The sequence below is a fragment of the Silene latifolia genome, chromosome 10 (genome assembly GCF_048544455.1).
Source record: "Silene latifolia isolate original U9 population chromosome 10, ASM4854445v1, whole genome shotgun sequence".
NCBI lineage: Eukaryota > Viridiplantae > Streptophyta > Magnoliopsida > Caryophyllales > Caryophyllaceae > Silene > Silene latifolia.
The window spans coordinates 160000922-160024489 of record NC_133535.1 but is presented as its reverse complement, the minus strand read 5'-3'; the positions used below and the strand labels follow the sequence as shown (position 1 = coordinate 160024489).

Here is a 23568-nt window from a genome sequence, read left to right as displayed (position 1 = left end):
CAGTCACTCCAAGTGGTAGACGCCACGACAGTCACTAACAGGAAGCAGACGTCACGACAGTCACCACCAGCGCAGTTGATACTCACGAAAGCGATCAACATGCCTTAGAAACGTTAAAAACAGTTGAGATACGCGCCCTAAACTGCCTCGGCCAGGCCGAGGCGGGAACAAAAGAAGCGCTCAATTAATAGCGTAAGAAGACAACTCAGACGAACACAAGAAAATACCTTGGCCAAGCCAGAGGCAAAATAAGCAAACTCTTATTGAAAATGATAACAGGTTACAAGTGAGGAGAATACAGACGACGGCCGTCCCCATAGGGATAAGCCAAAACACAACCTACCAAAGTTGTACAAAATACAAGGAAAATAAAAGCAAAAGGTTACAGATATCATTTGAAGCGCCAAAAGATGGCAGGGAGGAAAGGCTTAATAATTGGCTCCCGAACAACTGAAGCTATCCGAGACGCCTGGTGACGACCGCCCGTCTCCCTATGCCTGTTGCTGCCTGGTAGCAGCATCATCTCTGATGGGCGACCCAGAAGCTGTCGTGGCAGCCTCAGCTTCGGCAGCCTCAGCCTCAGCTTTCTTAGCAGCCTCAGCCTCAGCAGCCTCAGCTGCCTTCATCCTCTCGGCTTCCTCCTTGGCCGCCTTAGTCTTCTCAGCAAGGGCTGCCTTCTCCACGGCCGCCTCTTCCTCCTGCTTCACCCTTACCTCCTCCTTGGCCTTCTCCTCCGCGGATTTCTCCTTAGCTTCGAGCTTGTCGTCAAACAGCTCGTCAAATTTGTCCCACGGAAAGGAGCCATCAAGAGGGAAGAGCTCCCCAATCACTTCCCTGGCATCTTCTTCGGCCAAGTCCCGGTATTGGGCGCACATTTTAGGGAGGATAACGGTTTGGAGCATCTCAATGTCCTCCTCCCTTTGGGCGATGATGGCATCCTTGTTCCGAACCACCTTCCCCTGAGCCTGAAACAGGCCCCTAAACTCGTCCCTCTGCTTAAAATAAAGGTCGGCGTGCCTCTGAACAAGGTCACACCTCTCCAGCAGCTTAGCAGCTTCAGCCGCCGCAGCCTCGGCTTTGGCTCTCTCAGCAAGGACCTCATTTTCAGCGTCCTCCCTGAGTTTTCTCTCTCAAAGACGGATCGCCTCTTCACCTCGGCCTTGGCCCTCTTAGCCTCCTTGTTCGCGCGTCGAGTTCAAGCCTTAGCCGCTCGAGCGTGGGCGGCACAAGAATGGCCTTCTCTTGCTCCACAATAAGAGCACCGGCCGTACCAGCCCACTTCGCCAGTGACCTGATCAAACTTATGCCCTCCGACTTAATCTGGAGGGGGGTAGGCTTCGGGAAGGAGGTGACAACGGTGGCGTCTTGACCACTTGCCTGCGCAGTTTCCTTCTCGGCACGCCGTTCAATAGTGTGACCAATTGACGGCAGCGGTTGATCTACAAAAATTCAATTAAAGCATCAGTGTCAACATGCATGGACATACCAGAGAGCCTGTCATCAGGAACGCCTAGTGAACCAGCTAAACCCGAGCCACAGGATAGATCCGTACCATGCTTGGCCTTCTTGGCCGGAGGACGCATTTCCTTGCCGGCAGCAGTATCGGCAGTAGCAGCGGAAGCATTAGCGGCAGGAGCAGGCCATTTCCTCTTACGGACAAGGGGAGATTCCTCCGCATCGGAGTCCCCCCCATCGGTGATATCAACGATCTCCACCGTCTCCTTCTGGACTGAAGGGATGGGAGGTGGAACTGATGTCGACACCGTCGCCGCCGAAGACTTTGTTTTCCGCGTTCGGCGCGTCATGTTACTAGCAACCTTCGCCTGGGCCGCCACCACATTCAAGCCTTTCAGCTGCTGATCCATGAGATCATTCGGGGACGTTCTGCGGTCATGGGCTAGAGCCTTAGTGTAATACTCCGTATTTATAAGTCTCTGGGTACTCTATCGAGTAGGCCTTACTCTGTCGAGTAAGGGTGAGTTGCGTTTTAGAAAAGTTTCTGACCTGTTGGGTACTCGATCGAGTAGTTGGGGTACTCGATCGAGTAGGGGGGTACTCGATCGAGTATCCTTGGGTACTCGATCGAGTAGCCGGTTTACGGGGGTTGTTTTCTCGGGTTTTGTTAAATGATGCGAGATAAGTATAAAAGGTTGTCCATCACTTTTCTTAGTTCTTTTATCTTTTCTAAAACCTAAGTGAGGAGAAAAGGAGTTACGTAGTTCGTCTGTCATCGCATCATTAGCAAATCCCGGAGCTAGAAGTGTCGGATTTCATCGTTCTTCATACCTTTGTGATCCTTGCGTCGAGGGTAAGATCTGCATACCAATTTTATAGTATTTCGTCAAGTTTCATTAAACCCTAATTTTGGGATTGGGGGTTTTGTGTTAGTTTTGTGATTGTTAGTAATTATGTGATTATATGTTAGGAGGAGGATTCGTAGAAAAGGATTTGTGATACAAGCTGTTGAGACCGTCTGATTGTGTTGTTGTTCCAGGTAGGATTTCCTACTCAGTATTAGTCCCATAATGGGATATTGGTGATGTGCTGTAGTTAGTTGTTTGATATGATGATTGTGGTTGTGATTGTGATTGTGATTGGTTGTCTATGGTTCTCGAGATGCGTTCTCGGCTGAGTGGGGTCACTTGCGGGAGTGACTTCACGCCCTAGTTTCGCCCTCCGTGGAACCCGCCACGGGAGGGGATGTGCACATTAATGGACAGGGTTATCGCTCGTATGATGAGCGGGGCTTAGGTGGGAACGGCTGCGGTCCCCCATCGGTGTAATGGGTCCAAAGTGGACGATCGGTGATTGAGATTGTTGGAATTGATGTGGTTGTGTGTGTGACGGTTAAGGTGTCATTTATCTTATTGTTGATATATATTGAATTGTGTGATTAGTATCGACCCGTTTAAATGTTTTAAAATCGTGGTGATCCATTCGGGGTGGTGAGCGATTATTGAGCAGGTATGATATGACGCATATGGGATAGTAGGATGAGTCATCACGTGGCGGTTAGAAGTCTTCCATGTGTGTCGACGGTGTCTTATAGCTTTGATAGTTTTAGCAGTAGACCGTTTGAGAATGTTGTATTTCAGTTTATTAGTTTTGGTTTTGATCATGTAATCACTTAAACTATTTACTTTTAAATATGTTTCTTTATTATCTTATGAATATCATTGCCTCGGGTAACCGAGATGGTAGCATCCTTATACCTGAGTGGTCCTGGTAAGGCACTTGGAGTATGGGGGTGTTACAAATGGTATCAGAGAGACGATCCTGAAACCTGTAACCAATGAATCCAATGAATATAGGGAGTCAATTAAAATGAATCCGGGGTAAAGGTTGTAGGAGCTAATGCAAAGACTTGGGAGACGTCCTAAAGTCGCGAACTCGCCCTATAATTTTGAACCGGTCACATGGGATATGAGTCGGGATCGCTATGTGTTTACCTTGTGCTTTGTGTACCTATGGAGTATGTGTGGCATGAATCAGTGGATGTATGTGTGTGGAGAATAGGGATTGTGTAGAAAAGATGGTGATAATGTGATTTCGTATGTTGTTGATTGAAAGCATGTTGCATGATAGTTGGTTTACAATGTTGGTTGGAATTGTTAGAAAAGTGTATGAGAATGATGAGTAATGTGTTGGGAATAGATGAATTGATTGAAAAAGATGAGTAGCAATTGCATAAGAATATGAATTTTGTGATTATGAATATGTTTAGGTGACGAAGTGTAATTGTAATGTTGTTGTATTAGTAACATGGGGATAGGATTTGTAATGTATGAGAATGTTTTGTGTTACGAAAAGTTATAAAATTTAAAGCATGCGGTTAGTACATGACTAATGAGTTGAATAATATATGTGCATGATGGATGTTGTTGCTTGATTTTTGAAGATGGTAACATGAGATTAGCAATACTGGTTTTATGAGTACTGAGTCGTTTTGTCTACCTTGTTGTTGTTTAAGTCGTTTGGGAAGTAAAAATCAAGTAATTGTGTTTTTCGATTATAAAGAGGTTGTCTTTAAACTGTTATAACTTGAGATGTATAAATGATTTTGATGTGATTCCAATTGGAGGTGATAGCTTGTCCTTTTACGATTCTAACGATAGGTCACACGCCCAAATCGACCAAGTAATGAGTGAGTTATGACTGTTTTACGAAAACTAGACAGTGCTGAGAATTGGGGTACTCGATCGAGTATCCTTGGTACTCGATCGAGTAAGGGGGCACTCGATCGAGTACCTCAGTTACTCGATCGAGTAGCCCTGGTGATTTGTTTTACGTGCTTCTGATCTTCACCTACTCGATCGAGTAAGTCCCTTACTCGATCGAGTGGCCTGTACTCGATCTAGTGACCCCTGTTTTGGGTCATATGCTTATCTTTTGACATTCGTTGCATATTATGTTTAATTCAAAGGTATTATTTTGCTTATTTATGCACCGTTTTACATGTATGTTGGTCTTGACGCGTAAGTTACCCAATCTTGTGGTGTAGTGAGTGGCACCTGTGGTGAGTATGAGTTCGGTGGGAGGACATGAGTTATACGTGGTTGTAATAGATAGTGGAAAAAGAAAAGGAAGATTGTTATGGCTTAATTGAGACATAGAGCATGTTTTCTGAGATGAAATGAGATGAGTGATATAAGTGTGTGTTGAGTAACGTAAAAGTAAGTGAATGTGGGCAATGGATGATGTGAGTCTAAGGAACGTGAGAATGAAAGGATTGAGAGTAAGGATATGGATAGTGACAACTTGAGATGTGTAAAGAATTATGGAGGGAGATGGTTAGGAGTCGAGTGGGTCAAGAATATATGTAGTGAGAGTTCGTTTTAAAAGGGGTTGAGAATAGTGGTATATAGTGAACTTTATGAAGACATGTTGCAAGGTGGATTTGTAGACAGTGAGTGAGTTTGGAAGATTTGGTTTATTAAGAGGTGAAACTACGTGTGATTTCTTTGGGCATTTAACGGTATGAAATAAATTTTGATTTCTAGAGATGTACAAAGGACATGCAATTGTTGGAATAGTGAACGTTGATTTTATGGATAAACTAGAGGCAAGGGTGATTAATGGTATAATAAGAGAATATTTATGGTAAGAAAGAGTGAGATGATATCGATATGAAATAATGGGATTTGAGTTTTGGAGCAATGAAAAGATAATCGGAGCACTAAAGAGTTAGATAGAAGTAATAAGGAGTTGAGCTATTAATGGTATTTTTGAGTATAACGAGAAAAGAAGGATAAAAGTAAGTTGAGAAAAAGTTCACCGGAGTTATGTGACATAAAGTAAGGAATCGTCGAGATGTATGATACAATTAAGGATAGTATTGGGAAAACCAAGTGCTCTTGGCCTAGTGGAGTTCTGGGGAACCCTCAAAGCATGCAAAAAAGCATGAACTGCGAGGTCCCAGGTTCGAGACTCGCTAGAGCAAGAGACTTGGCCACGGCGGCCCCCGTTGTGTTAGGGGTGGCTTACATGGTCCACGGTGGTGACGCTGGAATGCCTGAGCCCGGGGGGGACTAAACCCCCCCGTTACCAAAAAAAAAAAGGATAGTATTGGGAAGAATGTTGAGGTAGTGTTGTTGATGGATTTGATGTTCGTTATTTGGGATGCTAACCACAGATAGGAAAGAAATCGTGATGTTTAGAGATGAGTGTAAGAGGTTTGATGCCCGGACAGTAGTAGTGTTATGGTTTGTGACTAGTGGTTAAGGGTGACGGTATTTTACAAAAGCAGCAATTCTAAAGAGATTGATCTTGTAGGGACAAGATTGATAAGTATGGTTATGAAAGAGTATAAGATGTGGTTATATGAGGCGGTTGTTAGTAGTTGAGTATTAATGGTGTGGCTACATTTGGCAGAGGGTGATGGATATGCGAAGGGGAGATTATGTTATGAGGTGTATACGAGTTAAGCTCGGGTGAGAGGTAACTTTTATCAGGTGGTAACTTACGTGATCAGGATTGATTGGTTGGATGTGATTATGGGTCTATGTTATATATAAATGTTTGTGTGAGGTTCTGACCTCACAAGAAGTGGTATGGTGTGATAGTTATAATGTTGTTATCTGAATGTTCTGTAATATATGTTGGACACGGTAATTTAATTGAATGATATTCAGAAAGGGTAATAATTTGATTGATCTGGCATGACTGGTTATACTTGTATGTATTCATGATATATGTTGATTCCGTGATGCGGTAAGGGGATGATATTCATGAGGTTATTATCTGTTTAATTCATATAATATGTTGCTTTGTGATTTAGTAAAGTGGATTTGAGTAAGTTTTTCTTGTTCAAGAAGTTATGTTGAGTCAGTACTTATGGGATTGTGTATGTTGTGATGTCTATCGATGCGGTTGTGGTGCCTCGGGTGGTGATCCGGGCACGATATTTAGTGTTGTGATGCGGGTATTTTCGCACTGCGGTGTGGCTGTTGGTGGCGGTGTTGTGATGCCGTCACCGGTTGTGGTGGAGTAGGGAGGATGATTATGATTCGAGTTTCGAAAGTACATAGCAGTTATACATAGATTGTTGTTTTGTTTGATGTAGTTCCCTGTGAGTTTCAGTTTGTGCAGATAGACAGTTGTCTTGTTTATTGATGTTTTCTTTACCTGGTTAAGTTGGGAATGAGGGTAGAGTATGATATACATAGAGTTGTATATGTTTTCGTTGTTGTCATAGTATAGTGATATTCTGTTGATGGGACACGGTTGTGAGAAGTTGTTACAGTAATTTTGATCTTGTTCTAGATAAGGCTTTAGTGGACATGGTAATGGCAAGTGATTCGTAGAACATGTGTGGTAATGATCTGATATATGCAGGTGGTTCATAATCCTTTGTTGAGACAGTGAGTGTAGGGTGTTGAATAATAAGTGTCGTGTTAAGTTATGTATAAGTCTTGCAGTAATGAAAGAAAGGAACTTGAGGATCTAGTGTGAGTGTACGTAACAAGTGTGGATCGTGAGTTATGCTTTTGCCGATAAGCGTTTTAGATAGTTTATATAGAGAGGTGTGTCATGTTGCGGTAATAGGGAACAAGTGAAGTTTTGGGTTAAGCCAAGGATTTTGTGGTATAGGTTAGGTGGTGTGACGAGTGAAGTGAAGTATGAGAGTTGTTTAAGTAAGAGAGCCTTGAATGTGTCCATGGCGAGTGTTTAAATTATAGGTGGTTATCTTTGACATGCGGTGGTGATGAGGATAATGAGCCGATATAGCTAGGATTTGGTATTAGTGAGTTACGAGGACGTAACATTTGTCTTAAGAGGAGTAGGATGCGATAAAAGAGAGTTTCATGGTGGTGCATGTTGTAATATAATTGGAAGTAGAGTGTTAGCGTAGTGTAAAGGAGGGATTTGTTTTGTGGATGATACTTATAAAAGGCCATGGCCGTGCTTGTAGTAGTGTGATGCTTCAGAGTGTGAGAATATTTTATATAGTGTTGACAGTTGGAGGATGATGTTATGAGTCTGAGTAAACTTCGAGGACGAAGTTCATTTTAAGGGTGGTAGAATGTAACATTCCGTATGATGTCTATGAGTGTCTTGATATGGGATTTGGTAGTGGATGATATATTACGGAGTTAGCAGCGTTAGAGGATGGTAGTTGGTAGTGTATGGAGTTAGTGTTGAGAGAGATATAATGGAGTTGATACGATATCGTGAGCCATGTTGTGGAGGTAGGAATAGTTAGTGGAGTTGGTGTTACGAGTTCATGTTTGGGTTAGAGTTTTGTTTTGAGTTCTTAGTCACGTTGTTGTGTCTTGATCGAGTTAGTATGTTTGTTTTTGAGTATGGGTTGAACTTCGGGGACGAAGTTCTTTTTAAGGAGGGAAGACTGTAATACTCCGTATTTATAAGTCTCTGGGTACTCTATCGAGTAGGCCTTACTCTGTCGAGTAAGGGTGAGTTGCGTTTTAGAAAAGTTTCTGACCTGTTGGGTACTCGATCGAGTAGTTGGGGTACTCGATCGAGTAGGGGGGTACTCGATCGAGTATCCTTGGGTACTCGATCGAGTAGCCGGTTTACGGGGGTTGTTTTCTCGGGTTTTGTTAAATGATGCGAGATAAGTATAAAATGTTGTCCATCACTTTTCTTAGTTCTTTTATCTTTTCTAAAACCTAAGTGAGGAGAAAAGGAGTTACGTAGTTCGTCTGTCATCGCATCATTAGCAAATCCCGGAGCTAGAAGTGTCGGATTTCATCGTTCTTCATACCTTTGTGATCCTTGCGTCGAGGGTAAGATCTGCATACCAATTTTATAGTATTTCGTCAAGTTTCGTTAAACCCTAATTTTGGGATTGGGGGTTTTGTGTTAGTTTTGTGATTGTTAGTAATTATGTGATTATATGTTAGGAGGAGGATTCGTAGAAAAGGATTTGTGATACAACTGTTGAGACCGTCGATTGTGTTCTTTGTTCCGGGTAGGATTTCTACTCGTATTAGTCCCATAATGGGATATTGGTGATGTGCTGTAGTTAGTTGTTTGATATGATGATTGTGGTTGTGATTGTGATTGTGATTGGTTGTCTATGGTTCTCGAGATGCGTTCTCGGCTGAGTGGGGTCACTTGCGGGAGTGACTTCACGCCCTAGTTTCGCCCTCCGTGGAACCCGCCACGGGAGGGGATGTGCACATTAATGGACAGGGTTATCGCTCGTATGATGAGCGGGGCTTAGGTGGGAACGGCTGCGGTCCCCCACTGGCAGGGCTGGTCCAGTGGACAGTCGGTGATTGAGATTGTTGGAATTGATGTGGTTGTGTGTGTGACGGTTAAGCTGTCTGTTTATCTTATTGTTGATATATATTGAATTGTGTGATTAGTACTGACCCCGTTTAAATGTTTTAAAAACTGTGGTGATCCATTCGGGGGTGGTGAGCAGTTATTGAGCAGGTATGATATGACGCATATGGGATAGCTGGGATGAGTCATCACGTGGCAGTTAGAAGTCTTCCATTTGTGTCGACGGTGTCTTATAGCTTTGATAGTTTTAGCAGTAGACCGTTTGAGAATGTTGTATTTCAGTTTATTAGTTTTGGTTTTGATCATGTAATCACTTAAACTATTTACTTTTAAATATGTTTCTTTATTGTCTTATGAATATCATTGCCTCGGGTAACCGAGATGGTAGCATCCTTATACCTGAGTGGTCCTGGTAAGGCACTTGGAGTATGGGGGTGTTACACTTAGGATGCAAAACAGCAACGGTCTTATCCTTGTGCAGCCCCATTCTCCGGAGGGTATCCTCAGACAGGTCCGAACCAAAATGATCTGCAAAGGAAACAAACCAAGATTTAAGCGAGGAATAAATCAAAGTTCAAAAATATAAAACATTGAGAGCAGAGATGGGCCTCACACCGACCCCACTCACCCTGCGCTAGGGCCGGTATGAGGCCGACATGACAGAGCAGCTCATCCTGAAGAATGATCTGCGTTGGGGGAATCCATCTCTTCGGCACCCCACTCTTGTCCGCCTCAAAAAGCCGCATCGCCAGCTTCTCATCCGCAGTAAGAGGGACCTTGCTAGCGTCAATCTTAAGCTTTTTTCGGGAGACCCATTTGTCATGCTCCGCCTTAGTCTCGCACCGCAAATTAACTTGGTGCTGGAAGGACCGGGGCAGCGGATAGTCATCCGGCACCTCAACGTACACCCACCGATCTTTCCAGTCTTTGCAGGAAGAAAGCTTGTCAACGGAGACGTAACCCTGCTCCATTTGCACGCTGTACCATCCAACGCGACCAGAAAACGACGGCCGAAGGTGGTGAAGCCGACAGAATAAATTAACCGTTGGGATCTCCCCCTTGAAGAGACAGAGCCAGACAAAGCCGACTATGGTCCTAATAGCCAACGGGTGCAGTTGGGCCACGACGACGTTCATGGCTCTAATGATGGCCATAACGTATTCATTCAGCGGAAACCGGAGCCCGTACTCCAAGTGCCGGATGTATACGCCGGTGCAACCCGGTGGAGGGCAACAAACGGCCTGACCCTCCTCAGGGATAACAATTTTGTATCCCCTACCAAAATGGAAATGGCCCTCGAAAAATGTCTCGCCGGAACAACTGGCGAACTTATGGGTCCAAGCACGGTCAAGGCGGACCTTACAAGCGTCGCCGTGATCCATGACGTACTGCCTCCCCTCATTAGGATGAGCCCTTTCAGCGTCATCACCGTCATCATCAACATCATCATCATCCTCCCAATCCTCCAAAGCTTTTGGATCAACTTCAGGAGAAGGAGATCTAGGGCCCCCAGACCTTATCGGGATGGCATCTAGTATCCCCTCCTCATCAAGACGCGACGGGGAACCCCCCGGCGCACGGTTACTAGGTCCGGCATCAGCAGAAGACATGTTCACAACAAATAAACTTAACAATTAAAAGTTGGAAATTTTGTTTGTTTACCTTGAAGAAAAGTGCTACGCCGAAGTGACAACTCTGAAAACTAGAAGAAAAAGAAGCCCTAGAAAGTTTAGAGAGAAGAAAATTTTAGAGAATGAAATTGGTGGCCAATTTCAGGGACGAACTGCCCTATTTATAGGGGAAAGCCCATGAAGAAGGACCAATCAGGGCACAGCCCATGAAGCGTCAGCCAATCAGCGAACAGACACGTGTCGGACATGCAACCACGGAATGTCAATCGTTGTAACAGTTGAACGTCAATCAATGCAACAGTGACCAAGCGTCTTCAACACGCCCCTTCATATCTCTTCGCCTATTCATCTTCCTCAACAAATTCCTAAGTATCTGTCCTCCGCCGGCCACATGATCAACCAAGCTAGGTAGCACCGGCCGGGGGCAATAAAAAACAACCGGCACTCTCAACCCCGGTCTCGGCCAGCGTCACTTTCTTTTCCACATCGGATGCCCTTTACACATCCATGTGGAGGGGGGATATGGTACGGCCTAAGAAGAACCAGGCCGAGGTAGAAGAAGCCGATGCAGAAAATTTTTTACAAATTACTTGCGCAGAACATACGCTCAACATACATCGGAGCCCATACCACGGCATAGACTACGCTGGGGGCAAATTGATGGGGCATATTCTGCACCGCTGACCAAGTCAACATATTGAGCAAGGTCAAAGATATCCACAACAAAGTCAACAACTTAGACAGCCTCACCGACGCTCTCTGTCGGCCTGACACTCGGGTCCCGGCCAGGCAACCAGCCAGCCGGGGCACGTATCCGCGTACTCATATCCAAGACCCCTCGGCGGCGAGTCAACAGGGCCCGCCGGCCTGCCATGGGTCCCTCGGTCGAGGGTAGAACAGTCTTTCCGCCTGCTAGCCACTTGGCCACTACGTGACAAAAGGTGAAAGTTTATAAATACTCCTCAACCCCCATTGAGGAAAGGATCCACAATTTAACCTAAGAATCACTATTCATCTGGTAATATCTTCCTTATCTCTCTACAATATACTTAGCCAAGTAACACATAACTTAATCCTTTAAGTTTACTGACTTGAGCGTCGGAGTGAGTACGCTCGGCCAAAGCCGAGCCCTCAGTTTGTTCATCGTTTCAGGAGAGGTCAAAGGAGGACTCAAGCAAAGACGTCATTCTACAAGCCACGAGTGGTAACAATACTTGCTCTGGAATTACGCCCGGAACAATTACCCATGGGGGAGGATTGAGGATAAAATTCCAACTTTGTTTGGATTGAGGATACAATTCTAACTTTGTTAAAAGATTAACAAAGTTAGAATTTTCCCGCCTGTGTTTTTCCGCCTAAGTGATATACTACAATAAAATATTTTTTTCCTAATTATTTGATAAATTATTGTTTCGTAACGTTTCACACTGGAGTTAAATACCATAAATTTGATAGACAAAGTCTCACCTTTATCTAAAAAAAACCGCACTTTTGTGCGGGATTTACACTAGTGAAGAATTAAATGATTGGTTTTAGTATTACCCGAGTAAAATTTGAAACACAAAAACTACAGAGAAACGATCTTTCAATAGCGTTATTAAGATACATTTTACATGATGGGATGAGGATCCATTAAATTTCTTTTTTTTTTTTCTATTATATCTCCCACTAAATTAGTCTCTCATAAAACCTACTGGATTTGAAAATTTTACCATTATAAAAGCGCAAGTAATAAACCCGTTTTCATTTTGTAGCCAAAATTGTGTAACCATTCTACTCGCTCCTATTCTAAGTAACTGTCTCATTTGTCATTTCCGTCTATTCATATAAATGTCCCATTTGCCATACTTGGACATGGTTTTTTACTTTCCTACCCTTGACTCTTTTTTTAATTTACCACCCCAACCACCCCTAACCCATCATATTCAATAGTTTTCATTATTTAACTCATATATTCTTACCCCTATACAATAATTTTCATTATTTTAACTATATTCCTTAATTTTCGTTCCATTGTCCAAATGGGACACTTATTCGGAATAGAAGGGAGTATTTACATTTGGAATACTTTTCAAACTTACCCGAATTTACAATTTATTTTACACTTCCAACATTATATTTGGGCTGAAACAATAAAACGGGATTGTGTAACCATTTTATTTCAATTGTGATAACTATTGAAAAACAAGTTAGGGGTTGTTTGGTGCCATAAGGGAAGATAATTCACATGAACTTTAATTTCACATGAAATGAAAATTCATGTGAATTGGGCAAAAAGTGTTTGGTTGGCATATGGGCATTAAATTCACGTGGGAAGTTATGTGGAAATTGACACTTACGGCCTAGATAGGTGACTTCCTCCATAATGAAGGGACTTAAATTCCATAGGAAGTCTCACTTTCCATGATTTTGGCAACCAAACAAGTGTTAATATTGCAATTCATGGGATTTTCAAAATCCCATGAATTTAAAGGGGTAACCAAACAACCCCTTATTATAAGCTATAACATTGACCGTATACCTTTAACCACAAAATGGTCACACATGATCGTCTGAAGTTTCAGACGAAAAGTGACCGTCTGAAACAAAAATTTGCATTGTAAAACTCATTGTCACAGTAGATGTTTTCATGGGTTTTAATAGTGATTAACTAGATCATTTATTTGCAATTCAAAATAAACGATCCTATTTAACAACATTATCTCATAGCCTCAATATCTCCAGCAATCAGTGGGGTAAGGGTCAAGCACAATTAGACGTACGCAGCCTAACCCTTGTTTTAGCAACACAATGAAGCACAAAAGTTCAAACTAGAACATTGAATATATAACACGTACAATAGACTAACCGCGATACAACTATGTTTAGTTATATTATCAACCATTATACAACCAACTACCCCTGAAATTCTTAGATATCATGGGTCACAGCCTCACAGGCATTGAAACAAAAGGTTAACCATGAATTTTTTCACAAATTCTCATTATAGACGGACAATATCCGTCTATACGTATAGACGGATACCATTTCCCCTCACAAAATACCCATTTGCCATAAAGTGGGAAGCACATGAGGGGTGCCCCACCTTGTCCCCCTACCCATTTTATTAGAGGTCTTTACCCGTCTGTTCGCCCCACCCATCTATACCAAGACCTATTGGAATTTTTTTATGCTCCACAAAAACTTGCTTAAAAGTAGCCTCGGAACGAACATGTGATGAAGATAAACGAGTCCTCTTCAAATTGCATCTCGCTGTTGTTATCACTCGATTCCTAAAAAAAACATCATTGTTGGAAGACATTCTGAAATGTTACTCTTACGCTAAATAGATATTTTCCAAATACACGGCAAGAGCTTTTATTAGTTACAACGATACCTCATACCTGTGTATGGCTGAAAATGCTACCGAGGTGCTAAGGTAGTCTTTAATATAAGTTGTACTCGTACTAGTTAGTCACTGCCAAGACAACCTGAGCTTGATCTCAAGCTTGTGTGGATATGAAAGTAATTGAGAGGGTTCCAAGCCTTCAAATTCAATGCTTTTCAAAGGATTCTTCCAGCAATTCACTTTTTCCCTGAGGATTCTGAAGATTAACTGCCAAAATAAAAAGATTGTGAAATTAAAATGTTAGGGGACTTCAGGTTTCATACTAGAGAAGAAACCGTCAAGTCGTCAACCCTGCCTGTAATGACGACTAATGAGTATAGAACCCCATATGGGAAGTCACTAGTCCCGTCCCTCCACTACTCATGACTCATGAGTCAAGACGATAGCAAAGCCTACATAACATAATCGGCTTCAAGATATGTATACTAGTTTAGCACATCTAGATCAACGGCAGGAATTGTGATCACATGAATTATATTACCCAAGCCAGAAAAACAAGAAGACCAAGATAGAATTCGACAAGTGATGAGATATTGTACGTGTTTTTAATAAAGAGGATTCATAACACACTAACACACCCATCTTCTCACCCCGAGTAACTGACCATATAAGGGTACTTGAATTCAAAATAGAGGGATTGTGGAGATAATGGTCGTAGAGGAGGACTTAGGTGAGTCGACCTAGAAAATGGGTCGGTATGAGTTTGTTGTAATAGAAGCAAGAAAGTTAAATGAATAATGCAAAGAAAGCTATGGCCTGCTCCACCAACTATACCAATAGGCCGCATTAAAAGCAATGAAGCATATAACAGAACATACTTGTTATTGAAAGCACATGCAACATAGCATACCTTGACCCAGACTGCATTCTTTAAAACTGTTGTTATTGACAGCACATCAGGGCGGCAACACCAAAACAGTCCATCCAGAAACGCCGTAAGTGAAGATTCTGTAGAATTCCAAGGGTGTGTTTCAAGCAGCTTTAACTCTCTAAGTTTGTACGGTGGGTCAGTAACCACATTGTTTAGCTGGTCCTCTTCTACCACAATCTATAAAGATGGAAACATAATTTTCATTATTTTCATCCATAGTTACACTACTAGGTAAGAGTGTGTGACCCCCACTAGAAAATACACAACAGTGATACATCTATGGTTAGTCATTTGGACATAAGACAATTAAACAACAGCAACAACATTACCCCAGTGCCTCAATGGCTCCCGCAAATTGCGGGGTAAGGGGGGTCGGATGTACGCAGCCTTACCCTTGTGTTAGAAACACAAAGAGGCTGTTTCCGAATGACCCAAGATGAAAATTGCGTCGAGAACTGCATCGAAGGACTGCTACTTCACAAGAGAAAGAAGGGCAGCCACTTTAGTAAGCCATTTCGCTTTACTCCATCATAATCCAGAACCAAAGAGTAATGAGTCTTTGGCGCCATTGGAAATATGGAGAAACATAAGACAATTAAACATAATAAATAAATCATGAAGCGGGCATAAATTCGTACCTGATAAGAGAGACGCATGTCCATCACTAGAGATTTGAAGAAGTTCGTTTCAGTGAGAAATTTCTTTAGCTTAACAAACCAAACAGTGGTTATGGCATCCACCACCAATGGAAAGAAATGAGCAGTACAATGAACTGGCACTCGGATTAGCGAGAGAGAAGTCTCCATTTTCCAGTTGTACGAAAAGTTGAGTAAGTTAGGGGCGTCAATTGTAACCTTCATCAAGTCTAGGCCATGTTCATTTGGAAATTGATGATTCATCACCCCTTTGACATCTCCAATTCGAAATTCCTTCAACGAAATGCTTGAGATCTTAATGCATTTCAGCATTAAACACGACTCCAATACTAAACTTTCTAATGCTATAAGCCCAGATGCCAACTCAGAAACAATATCATCTGTAATAGAAACAAAACAAATCTCCAGCATCCTCAGGTTTTTCAGTGCAGCCACATTCATGTTCCATGGCCACGAGAAATTAAAACCAAGAGCAGCGGTATAACTATAAACAAATTTTCGAAGCGGAGATGCTAGGTAGGATTGCATTGTTCCCCTACCACGGCCTTCAACTGCATCAACATTTCTCATCCACGGAAGTGAAATCTTATCAATGAAATCACTTGCAATATCTAATTCAACCAAGGGGCAGGATGAGATAATTCTTTGAAGCATTTTGACATCTACATCTGTCGACTCTAAAGTCAAATATTCGAGAGAGACGAGCTCCATAGTCTCATAATATGGTAGCCCAATATCCATACAATCCAAATATTTCAGCGATTTAGCACAAAATAGAATCTCAGGCAGCCGGTATATAATTTCACTATCAACCTCGATTTCCAATTTCTGGATTTGGTTTTGCACAGCGATCATTATCCATTTATCAACCAATTTTTTTAGCTTTTCATCAACCTCGGGTAGTGTAAGATGCATCTCCCTTATTCTATACTCCTGCGTAAAGTATCTTTGCATAGTCTTGTCTACGAACCCCACAAAGCGTTGAACTGAATCATAGTCGTCAATATCACCAAAGTAGGCAGGGTTAAAATCCAAAACCGGAACAGAAGACCAAGCTTCGTACCACCTCTCAGACAATACACTAGCGCGACACACCTCTTTAGTATCAAGCATTGAGAGAATAGTATGTAGTATAAATTCCGGGAGCTCCGAAATCCTATCACTTGTACCCCTTTGCATCTTCGCTACATTTTCCCCAAACCCCATGATTTTCTCACAGGAATTTCGTCGAACAGTTGGCATGCACTATCTAACAAATACCCAATTCACAATTCATGCTGATAAATACTACCATAAATTAAAATTCAGAAACATACCTCAAATCACTTGTACAGGTAATGTGTATACAACAATAAACATTTGGGTCGGATGGATGAGAACATAATTCAGAGAGCACGGAAGAAGTGAAGAAGAAAAAGGGTTTATAGTGGTTCCATTGTTTAGAAAAATAGTTACTATATGATTGTACGATTATCAATTGGCGCCAAATATGTTATTTATTGGCGCCAAATAAGCCCAAGACACCCATAAAGACCAAACCTGTGTAATCGGGTCAATCGGGTCGAGTGTAACTTTGAATTGAGTCACTTTAAGGTCAAATGCATGTTATCAAGTTATTTACGGTAGAAGTGTGTCACAATTCTCATTTGTGACGGATATATCCGTCGCAAGTTTTTGACGAGCAAGTACTATCCATGTGAGTAAATAAGACAAAAAAAAAGTGTCAAGGAGTAGCAATGTGATTTGTCTTATCTAACCATATGGATAGTACTTGACCTGTTGTAAGCTTGTAACGGATGGTAGACTTTCTGCTTATAATCAGGGTACAATTGTGGGTACAAATCTATCTATCTATATCTATCTATCTATCTATATCAATCAATCAATACTATATATTAATTTCAGAAACCAAGGGACTTCAATGTAATTAAAGAAAGTTATACAAATTAATTATACTATATAGTTTTTAATCACTAGCACCGTGTGATGGACCCGATTAAGGGATCTCAATGCAAATATTATATATTTTGGGTTAAAATTAAATTATATAAAAGCTTGATAATTTTCCTAAACATTTGTAAGAGACTAAAACATGGTCAATGTTTTCGTTTTGTTAGTTTAGCAAGCTTTTTTTTGTTAGTTTAGCAAGCTTTATTATGAATTACCAGTCGCCAGTCGGTTCAGTACTGATAATTCACTTTCCTATTGTAATTGTAACTAGTATAGATCCCGCGCAAATGCGCGGTTTTCTAGATAGATATATTAGAGAAACTAACAATTAGTAATAGTACTAACTTCAATTAAAATTTAATTAATTTACTATTAATAATGTTTAGTATTAATAGGTAGAAAAAAAAGGTTCAACACTTTTAATACTTGTCGCTTTTCATCAAAAAAAATAACATTTTATGTAATTTTTTTTCATAACAAATCTATATATATTTAAATTTCGGCTATTAAAATTTTATACTTTTGATAGTATTCACAGTTAGAATTTGTGAAGTTGGACTCCGAAAAGAGAATGTAAGCTTTGGTTTGGAACTTTGAATGAGGGGAGTAAATGAAATTAAACAGCATGGCCCAATTGTAGATAATTACATAATGAAGCCCAATTATAAAGTAATTTTCATTTAGGCGGAAAAATTTGGAGATCTCTTAATCTTTTAGTATATGGGGATTTGTACACTTTCCTTTTTCTAGAGTTCTTCTATCCTTAGGTTATTATATTGGCTCTACATACTATATAACAAAATAGTATGTATTTTTTTACTCAGCCCTAATTTATTCTACTATAAATATTTACCTCTTTATTATTCATGAGTGAAATACACACATTCAATCAACTTTAGATAGAAGTTTTACAACCTGTTTCGACGGAATTCCTCGGAGAAAATGATGAGCGATTGCAATAACCCAAAACATGGGGAGTTTAATTCTACGGATAGGCTCTCAGATTTACCGGATTTTATCATACATCATATAATTTCTTATTTGTATACGAAAGAGGCTTATAGAACTAGCGTCTTGTCGAAAAGATGGAATCAAGTCTTCGCTACGAATCCAATTCTCGATTTTGATCATTATTATAGCAGTAAGTTTCCTATGGAAACGCTTCCAAGACTTTTGGAATATATAGATACTCGAATGCAAAAAATTTCAAAAGAAAACCTCCGTATAACGAAGTTCATACTTGCACTTCCGCCTAATGATTTACTGTTGCCTTCCAAAGTTGATGAGTGGCTTGAGATAGCCGTGCGTAACCAAGTTACGGAAATTTTCCTTAGAGGTCCGGCTAACTACAAATTACCCAGTTTTCTGTTTTGTGCTAAGTCATTAAGAGATCTTGATTGTGGTAAAGTCGAAATACCCTACTATGAAGCTTTGGAACTTGTGTCTCTCAAGATTTTGCTTTTATATGATAATGTCGTTTTAGAGGAGCGTATGCTATTTCATATTATTAGTTCATGTCCGAACCTGAAAAAATTGGTTCTCTCATTTTGGCCTGGCTTCAAAAATTTGGTGATTCCACGTCATAGTAAACTGGAGGATCTCTGTATTGATGGAGATGTACATGTAGACAGCGGGAAAGTCATTCTCGAGACTTCTAGTCTTACGACTTTCGAGTACAATTCCGATGGCGTGAACGACGACCCTTGGCCGATTATTGCAAATCGGGGTTTATTGAGAAATTTGAGGCATGTGCTTGTAAGTGGTCTTTCTATTACAGGTGAGGATCTTGCTAAACTACTACCGGAACTAACCTCGCTAGAGAAATTGAAGTTTAGTGGCTGTCAGATGCCGAAGAATACCAAAATATCGAATACCCAACTAAAAATAATTTGTTTATCTAAATGCGACAATTTGTTAAATGTTGTGATTGATGCTCCAAATTTGAAGAAATTCAAATTTTGTGGCGACACAAACCGGTCCTTATCTATCACCATTCGTAGTCAAGCCAATTGTAACATCCATATCCACAAGTACGCTTTGTATTTTGACACGTACGGATTTTTCAAATTGAAGAAGCTCTTGAAAGGACTAAATAGTTGCAATATTTTGAAAATATTTTTGCTCCTCGGATCATCTAAGGTACCCGCCACTGATGGTGATGGCGATGAAGATGGTGAAAAAAGCGGAAATGCTGGACTTGGACCCCCTTGTGATATCGGAGAGCTGAAGATTAACCTGTACTCATATTGGGAACTATCAAGCTCGCCGCTTTCAGCCTTTTTAAATGGTTTATTCTGGACTTGCCACCCTCGTATAATTTCTTTACGAGTTGAGTCTAGCTATCGTAAATTGGCAGTTGAGGTATGGTCTTGTTTTTGCTTTGTGTTACTTTCAGTCGAATTTGGGGCTGAAATGGCGTCACAAATTAACTTATTGAACTAATGTTGTTGTTTTGCAGCCTTTGCTGAATAAATTGGTGGATATGGACAAATATTTGAGACATCCTTTGAAACGGATTGAAGTTGAAGAGACTACTATTGGCTTTGATTTCCTCGACGTACAGATGAGACTGTGTTGGTGAAGAAATTCAGCCTCTCCGTCTGTTGTTGATAGCGCTGCAAGTGTGATGGACATAGCAGTACGACTGAACGTTGATTTCATGCAGTACGACATTGACAATCATTTGACAGGCCGACATACCGTTGATTTCAAGCACACTACTGTTTTTTTTTTTTTTTTTTTTATTTCTTTTGATTCCGGAAATATTCTTAATCAGGTAAACGCCCAAATTAATGTCGTGTGTTTATTAAGAGCAACTCGCCTCTATCTATCCAAATTAGTAGTCAAGCGAGTTGCGATATCTCTCTGCACATACGACCTTTTAATCTTGATACTGAAGGATTTTTGAAGCTGCAACGTTTTGAAAAACTTATTACTCGATCAGTTTAATCAGGTACCGTGTATGGGGTACTGGTTTCGACATTGAGTGTGAATCTGTGATGCAGCCTGTTATTTACCTCCATTACTGTATTTCAATACGACATCATTCAGTTAGATTGTTAGATTGACTGAATCACAATGAAAGACTTAATTTTTGTTTCAGCTTTAGTTGATGCTTTAAGGACCCATGTCGTCCTGCAAACCGGAGTTTCTACCCTAGTTTTGCCCATACAAATCGGTCTTAATTTTCTTGATTTCTTGTGATACCATATGACATATACTTCGTATAAAATATCCAAATTCTAAATAAGTTATAAGAAATTCAAGCATTTCTCTAAGGAGAAAAAGCGAAAATGTAAACCATAGTCCATACCTCGATTTGTATTTTTACGCCTTTACAAGGTTAAAATACGTATTTATAAATATCGACCAGCTTAGTAGATGCCCCCGAAAAAAAAACCCTTAGTTGAGATAATACACGAGCTCACAAAAACCGAACTCGTGTTAGCCTAGAGGCTTAGAAAGTGATAACCTGATGTTCAAATTCAACCTAAAATAAAAATACAGTATCTAAATATCGAAAATTATGGTTAGTACCGCATTGAAAACTGCAGAAAATAAATGTGGAAAATCATTGCGAAGAAACCGGAGTACTAAAATATCATTTCATCGTTACGGATTAATTATAAATGACCCAATAAAATTGGTAACCGTAATTTTGAAAATTAATAAATCGGTGGTGAAATGTTGTTGTAAGCTAAGTTTTTACTATCTAGGGGCAATTTTAGAGCGACACCTAGTGATCTAGGTAGCACAGACACTTCTCTTAATCAGCTGTCCCGTGTCTGATACCGTGTCGGACACCGATACTTTTCGGACACACGCCGAAACGTGTCGGCCGCCTATAAAGCCGTGTCTAACTTTCAACATTTATTTGGGCACTCGTCCGACGCGTGCCCATGGTATTTGGGCCGTGTCCGACGCGTGTCCATAACATTTGGACATCATCTGGGGTGAATGATGTTCTTTAGACGGGAAATGAGCTGTTGAAACAGCTTGATTAGAAGATGGGTTTTGATAGGAAATGAAAATGGATTATAATCATGGACAAATTTTACCTTTGCTTATTTAAATTTAATATCAATATCAAATACTTTTATAAAAGTAAAATCGAATGTTTATAACTATAAAATTTATATTTTATTAAATTTATATAACGTGTCCCGTGTCCTAAATTTCACGGGATGCCGTGTCATGTGTCTGTGTCGTGTCCGTGTCCGTTTTGATGCTACCTAGCCAATAATACCGAGATTACAAACTTTTAAGACATGTCAAATAACATATCAATTGTCTTATCTATAACGCCTATAAGGCCTGTTTTAATCTTACACAAAAGACTTATTGGACCGAAACTAGAGCCACCATTTGGCGACAGTGTGAATTATTTTCTGAAAATCTAAATTTATTGCATTTCATTCGAACTCAATTTTTTTCTTTTGAAATGAAAATTTAATTTAAAATTTCCACAATTTCATTCAAAACTTCATCCCCTTTACCTCACCACAAAACTCGTGTAAAACGGTTTTATACATTAGCTCACTGAGTTTGTATGGTGAGCCACTATTAAAACTTCTCAGTTGGTCCTCTTCTACCACAATCTACATGGATACAAACATACTCTTCATTATTTACATCCATAGTTCCGTTACTAGGTAAGAACACATGACCCCAACAGAAAATACATAACCACGGAACATCTACGTAAACATGATAACAAAATCATGATACGGGCATACATTCATACCGGATCAACATGCCACAAGTCCATCTCTAGAGATTTGAATAACTTTGTATCCTTGAGAAACTGTTTTAGCTCAACAAACCAATCAGTGGTTAAAATATCAATATCAAACATGAATGGACTGAATTGAGCATTACAACGATCTAGCACTCTGATCAACGACAAGGAGGTCTCCACTTTACAATTGTACTTAAACTCAAGCAAGTTAGGGGTGTCAAGTGTAACCTCTAGTAATTCAGCCATGAAGTCTGGGGAATCGTGAATTTGAAAATCCTTCAACGAAAGGCTTGAGATCTTAACGTATTTCAGCCGTATGCATGAATTCAATACTAACTTTTCAAGCGATATAAGCCCATTTGTCAGCTCATAAACAATGTCATCTGTAATAGTCGCACAACTAATCTCTACCGTCTTCAAGTTTTTCAATGGCATCGCATTCACTTTCCATGGCCATGGCAAATATACACGATTACTACAAAAAACAAACTTTTGAAGGGGAGATTCTTGGAGGTTGGATTGCATTGTTCCACTATCACAGCCTTCGACTCTTCCATCAACTTTTCTCATCCAAGGAAGTGAAACTTCATCAAGGAATCCGTGTGTGATATCTAATTCAACCAAAGGGCAGGAAGAGATAATTCTTTGAAGCATATCCTCATCTACAGATATCGGCTCTAAAGTTAAATGTGTAAGAGAGACAAGCTCCATTATCTCATAATACGGTAGCTCAATGCGACGACATTTCAAAACTTTTAGCGATTTTGCACAAAACAGAAACTCAGGTAGCACGTAGTCAATATTACCATGAATCTGGATTTCTAATTCCTCGATTTGGTTTAGCACAGCGATCTTTATCCATGTATCAACCAAATTTACTAGCTGTTCATCAACTATCAGAACCTCTAGATACATCTTTCTTATTCTAAACCCGAGAATGGAATATCTTAGCATGGTCCCATCCACAAACTTCACAAAACGTTGAAGTGTATCTTTATCATCCTCGCTCTCGTCATTACGAGCTTTACACGCGTCTATCTTAAAGTATCGAGGCTGAAAAACCAGAACCGGAATGGAAGACCAAGCTCTATACCACCTCTTAGACAATACACTAGTGCGACCCGCCTCTTTGGTATCGAGGATTAAGAGAATGTCATGTAGGATAAAATCCGGAAGGTCCGAAATTCTATCAACTGAACCCCTTTGCATCTTTGCTGTCTTTTTCCCAACATTCATGATCTTCTCAGAGTAATTTCATCAAACACTTGGCATGCACTACTAAATTTCTAATCTTTCGCAAATCTAACAAATACCCAATTCACATAATCACCACTCCAGTTTATATTCATGCTACAAACTATAATTCAAACAATTATGTACCAAATTTACGCAACATAATTAAAAAAAATCGAAGATGGAAAACAGGGAGAGTATACCGCAAGGATTTGAATCAATTGAGCCAATAAATTCCAGAATTGAACTGTTGCAGTTTCTGGGAAAATACACTCAATTCACTCGATTCCCTCCATATTTTCTGGGTAAATTTGCAGTTTTGGAAATGTTGAGCAGTAATTGTATTTTTT

General features: G+C 40.4%; 3 protein-coding genes across 4 annotated transcripts; 1 reads left to right on the top strand and 2 right to left on the bottom strand.

Moving 5' to 3' along the window:
- Nucleotides 1-13175: 13175 nt before the first annotated feature.
- On the bottom strand, nt 13176-16972 carry LOC141606684 (putative F-box protein At1g49610). Of its 2 annotated transcripts, XM_074425921.1 has the most exons (4): nt 15280-16963; nt 14621-14818; nt 13766-13977; nt 13176-13654 (listed from the first exon to the last, which is right to left on the bottom strand). In XM_074425921.1, the coding sequence occupies exons 1-3, from the start codon at nt 16537-16539 to the stop codon at nt 13837-13839; spliced, it is 1599 nt and encodes a 532-aa protein (XP_074282022.1). In that variant the 5' UTR covers nt 16540-16963; the 3' UTR covers nt 13176-13654; nt 13766-13836. The 2 variants fall into 2 exon arrangements, with proteins under 2 accessions (XP_074282022.1, XP_074282023.1); XM_074425922.1 differs by lacking the exons at nt 13176-13654; nt 13766-13977 and having other exon boundaries at nt 14636-14718; nt 15280-16972.
- A 1217-nt stretch (nt 16973-18189) lies between these two features.
- Nucleotides 18190-19828, top strand: LOC141608773 (putative F-box/LRR-repeat protein At4g15060). The gene is made up of 2 exons (XM_074428117.1): nt 18190-19608; nt 19706-19828. Exons 1-2 carry the CDS (start codon nt 18190-18192, stop codon nt 19826-19828), a joined length of 1542 nt encoding a protein of 513 aa, XP_074284218.1.
- Nucleotides 19829-21985: 2157 nt separating this feature from the next.
- Nucleotides 21986-23221, bottom strand: LOC141608772 (putative FBD-associated F-box protein At5g22720). Its single transcript, XM_074428116.1, has one exon. The coding sequence runs from the start codon at nt 23219-23221 to the stop codon at nt 21986-21988; it is 1236 nt and encodes a 411-aa protein (XP_074284217.1).
- Between the last annotated feature and the right edge of the window lie 347 nt (nt 23222-23568).